Below are 5,000 nucleotides of genomic sequence, written 5' to 3'. Positions count from 1 at the left end.
CGCGTGGTGTGTGTGTGTGTGTGTGTGTGTGTGTGTGTGTGTGTGTGTGTGTGTGTGTGCGCGCGCGCGCGCGCGTGGTGTGTGTCTGTGTGTGCGTGCGCATGTGTGTGTTCTGTCCCAAGCATACAGATCTTAGACCAGCTCCCCAAGGCTAACCTTAACCGTGACTTAGTTTAAGTTAGTTAGGCTAAGGCTAACCTTAACCGTGACTTAGTTTAAGTTAGTTAGACTAAGGCTAACCTTAACCGTGACTTAGTTTAAATCATGAATGATCATCCAGTAGAGTGGCTCAGTGGGCCAGTGGTGTCCAACCAGATGTTTGTCTTCCCTCCACAGACCTGGCGATCGAGTGCAAGTCACAGAAGACTCCAACGAAGACTGGTGGAAGGTGGGTGAAAAAAAAACTGTTGTTTAAACGCTTTATTTGAACGTCTGCTTTTTGGTTTGCGCATGTACAGTACAGTAATCCTTCTATAACGCTTCAAAACATCTACGTTTTTTTCTTTGTCGACGTACTGGGGAGATAAACTTTAGTTGTACTGTAGGATACTGAGAGAAGTTACCCTGAACACAGATACGGTTTCAGCTTCCCCTCCCTAAATCCCAACCATAACGATCGCCATCGCTGACCTTGGAAGGCCTACTCTTAATGCAGTGACCATGGAAGGCCTACTCTTAATGCAGTGACCATGGAAGACCTAGTCTTGATGCAGTGACCTTGGTAGGCCTTGGAAGACCTAGTCCTGATGCAGTGACCTCGGAAGGCCTTGGAAGGCCTCGTCTTAATGCAGTGACCTTGGAAGACCTTGGAAGACCTAGTCTTAATGCAGTGACCTTGGAAGACCTAGTCTTAATGCAGTGACCTTGGAAGGCCTTGGAAGACCTAGTCTTGATGCAGTGACCATGGAAGGCCTTGGAAGACCTAGTCTTGATGCAGTGACCATGGAAGGCCTTGGAAGACCTAGTCTTGATGCAGTGACCATGGAAGGCCTTGGAAGGCCTAGTCTTGATGCGGTGACCATAGAAGGCCTTGTCTTGATGCAGTGACCATGGAAGGCCTAGTCTTAATGCAATGACCTTGGTAGGCCTTGGAAGGCCTTGTCTTAAGCAGTGACGGGAGGTTTAATGCATGTTTAATGAGCCTGGTCAGGCTCACACACCCTAATGGAGCGCTGAGGGAGGGAAAGGCCGACGTCAGCTCCCACACGCAAATGAACAAAACATGCATACGTCTAGGTATGAATAAAACATGTACACACTGGTACACACACACACGCATACACACACACGCACCTACCTATGCACACACTAAATTAAATCCAAACCACAAACCACTCTCCATACAGGAATGTTTATTATTCAGTGTAAATACTAAATGTCCTTGGGTACTTTTACATGTATTTATTTTTGGCACTGAGCAGACGCCTTTATCCCAAGCGGCTTACAACAAATACATTTAACTAAGTAAGTGAATCATCCGTCCATTAGTCACAGCAGGGAAAAGGTCATCTATGCTCGGGCCAGGGGCCATTGGCAATCAAAATACTAGAAGAAGTAAAAAACATTTACAGTAGAGAAACTGTAGAGGGGATGGAGAGGTCTCAGGAGGGAGAGGTAAGGTGTAGCGTGAAGAGATGGAGGACTTCAGTCTACGGCGGAAGACAGGGAGTGACTCTGCAGTCCTGACAGCAGTGGGAAGCTCGTTCCACCAGCGGGGGGCCAGGACGGTGACCGGGTAGTGTGACCCGTTTACCAGCAGAAGTGGAGGAGGAGCAGAGTGACCGGGCAGGTGTTTGGGGGCAGGCAGGTGTTTGGGGACAGGCAGGTGTTTGGGGGCAGACAGGTGTTTGGGGGCAGACAGGTGTTTGGGGGCAGACAGACAGGTGTTTGGGGGCAGACAGACAGGTGTTTGGGGGCAGACAGACAGGTGTTTGGGGGCAGACAGACAGGTGTTTGGGGGCAGACAGGTGTTTGGGGGCAGACAGACAGGTGTTTGGGGGCAGACAGACAGGTGTTTGGGGGCAGACAGACAGGTGTTTGGGGGCAGACAGACAGGTGTTTGGGGGCAGACAGGTGTTTGGGGGCAGACAGACAGGTGTTTGGGGGCAGACAGACAGGTGTTTGGGGGCAGACAGGTGTTTGGGGGCAGCAGGTGTTTGGGGGCAGCAGGTGTTTGGGGGCAGACAGACAGGTGTTTGGTGGCAGACAGGTGTTTGGAGGCAGACAGGTGTTTGGGGGCAGACAGGTGTTTGGGGGCAGACAGACAGGTGTTTGGGGGCAGACAGGTGTTTGGGGGCAGACAGACAGGTGTTTGGGGGCAGACAGACAGGTGTTTGGGGGCAGACAGACAGGTGTTTGGGGGCAGACAGGTGTTTGGGGGCAGACAGACAGGTGTTTGGGGACAGACAGACAGGTGTTTGGGGACAGACAGACAGGTGTTTGGGGGCAGACAGACAGGTGTTTGGGGACAGACAGGTGTTTGGGGGCAGACAGACAGGTGTTTGGGGGCAGACAGGCAGGTGTTTGGGGGCAGACAGACAGGTGTTGGGGGGCAGACAGGTGTTTGGGGGCAGACAGACAGGTGTTTGGGGGCAGACAGGTGTTTGGGGGCAGACAGACAGGTGTTGGGGGGCAGACAGGTGTTTGGGGGCAGACAGACAGGTGTTTGGGGGCAGACAGGTGTTTGGGGGCAGACAGACAGGTGTTTGGGGGCAGACAGGTGTTTGGGGGCAGACAGACAGGTGTTTGGGGGCAGACAGGTGTTTGGGGGCAGACAGACAGGTGTTTGGGGGCAGACAGACAGGTGTTTGGGGGCAGACAGGTGTTTGGGGGCAGCAGGTGTTTGGGGGCAGCAGGTGTTTGGGGGCAGACAGACAGGTGTTTGGTGGCAGACAGGTGTTTGGAGGCAGACAGGTGTTTGGGGGCAGACAGGTGTTTGGGGGCAGACAGGTGTTTGGGGGCAGACAGGTGTTTGGGGGCAGACAGACAGGTGTTTGGGGGCAGACAGACAGGTGTTTGGGGGCAGACAGGTGTTTGGGGGCAGACAGGTGTTTGGGGGCAGACAGGTGTTTGGGGGCAGACAGGTGTTTGGGGGCAGACAGGTGTTTGGGGGCAGACAGGTGTTTGGGGGCAGACAGGTGTTTGGGGGCAGACAGGTGTTTGGGGGCAGACAGACAGGTGTTTGGGGGCAGACAGACAGGTGTTTGGGGGCAGACAGGTGTTTGGGGGCAGACAGACAGGTGTTTGGGGGCAGACAGACAGGTGTTTGGGGGCAGACAGGTGTTTGGGGTCAGACAGGTGTTTGGGGGGTGACAGACAGGTGTTTGGGGGCAGACAGACAGGTGTTTGGGGGCAGACAGACAGGTGTTTGGGGGCAGACAGGTGTTTGGGGTCAGACAGGTGTTTGGGGGGTGACAGACAGGTGTTTGGGGGCAGACAGACAGGTGTTTGGGGGCAGACAGGTGTTTGGGGGCAGACAGGTGTTTGGGGGCAGACAGGTGTTTGGGGGCAGACAGGTGTTTGGAGGCAGACAGGTGTTTGGAGGCAGACAGGTGTTTGGGGGCAGACAGACAGGTGTTTGGGGGCAGACAGGTGTTTGGGGGCAGACAGGTGTTTGGGGGCAGACAGGTGTTTGGGGGCAGACAGGTGTTTGGGGGCAGGCAGGTGTTTGGGGGCAGACAGACAGGTGTTTGGGGGCAGACAGGTGTTTGGGGGCAGACAGGTGTTTGGGGGCAGACAGACAGGTGTTTGGGGGCAGACAGACAGGTGTTTGGGGGCAGACAGACAGGTGTTTGGGGGCAGACAGACAGGTGTTTGGGGACAGACAGACAGGTGTTTGGGGGCAGACAGACAGGTGTTTGGGGGCAGACAGACAGGTGTTTGGGGACAGACAGACAGGTGTTTGGGGGCAGACAGACAGGTGTTTGGGGACAGACAGACAGGTGTTTGGGGGCAGACAGACAGGTGTTTGGAGGCAGACAGGTGTTTGGGGGGTGACAGGTGTTTGGGGGCAGACAGGTGTTTGGGGGCAGACAGACAGGTGTTTGGGGGCAGACAGACAGGTGTTTGGGGGCAGACAGGTGTTTGGGGGGTGACCATAGCTTGCCGTTAGGAAGAGGTTGTTCCCTTTGCCGCCCGGTAGACGAGCACCAGGGTCTTGAAGCCAGTGAAGGGTGCGAAGGAGAGGGTTAATGTGGGAGAATTTGGGGAAGTTGAACACCAGACAGGCGGCAGCATTCTGGATGAGCTGCAGCGGTCTGATGTCGGAGGCTGGATACCGTAAGTAGCTCCAGGTCGTTACCTATCTCATCTCTAAATGGCCAGATAACTGATGCTACCAGAGGATAACTGAGGCTACCAGAGGATAACTGAGGTTACCAGATGATAACTGAGGCTACCAGAGGATAACTGAGGCTACCAGAGGATAACTGAGCCTACCAGAGGATAACTGAGCCTACCAGAGGATAACTGAGACTACCAGAGGATAACTGAAGCTACCAGAGGATAACTGAGACTACCAGAGGATACCTGAGGTTACCAGAGGATAACTGAGGCTACCAGAGGATAACTGAGGCTACCAGAGGATAACTGAGGATAACTGAGGCTACCAGAGGATAACTGAGCCTCCCAGAGGATAACTGAGGCTACCAGAGGATAACTGAGCCTACCAGAGGATAACTGAGCCTACCAGAGGATAACTGAGACTACCAGAGGATAACTGAAGCTACCAGAGGATAACTGAGGCTACCAGAGGATAACTGAAGCTACCAGAGGATAACTGAGGCTACCAGAGGATAACTGAGGCTACCAGAGGATAACTGAGGCTACCGTGAAGCGGCTCAAATTCGTCTGGACTCACTGCCCAGCTTCGGTCATTGTTGGGCCATGATTGACTACACAGTCAACCAAAGTTGCATGGATTTCATTAGATATATCGGCTCGCCTTCTTCCTCTTCCTCTCTGTTCTCCATGCTGTTCCATTCCCCCCCCCACACACACAG

At 53.9% G+C, this 5,000-nt stretch overlaps 1 protein-coding gene across 1 annotated transcript in view; it reads left to right on the top strand.

Annotated features, from left to right (window-relative positions):
- LOC308167415 (SH3 and cysteine-rich domain-containing protein 2-like) overlaps positions 1-5,000 on the top strand; it is a gene marked incomplete at both ends in the record, with an annotated part of 40,904 nt that overhangs the window by 34,392 nt on the left and 1,512 nt on the right. The window contains one exon of the mRNA XM_080541834.1: positions 337-388. Coding sequence (XP_080397960.1) covers positions 337-388 — 52 coding nt within the window. The remainder of the gene's footprint in view (positions 1-336; positions 389-5,000) is intronic.

The sequence above is a fragment of the Nansenia antarctica genome, assembly GCF_963989245.1.
Source record: "Nansenia antarctica genome assembly, chromosome: 11".
Classification (NCBI taxonomy): Eukaryota; Metazoa; Chordata; class Actinopteri; order Argentiniformes; family Microstomatidae; genus Nansenia; species Nansenia antarctica.
Note: the sequence above shows the minus strand (reverse complement) of the source record. Positions and strands in the feature narration are given on the sequence as shown.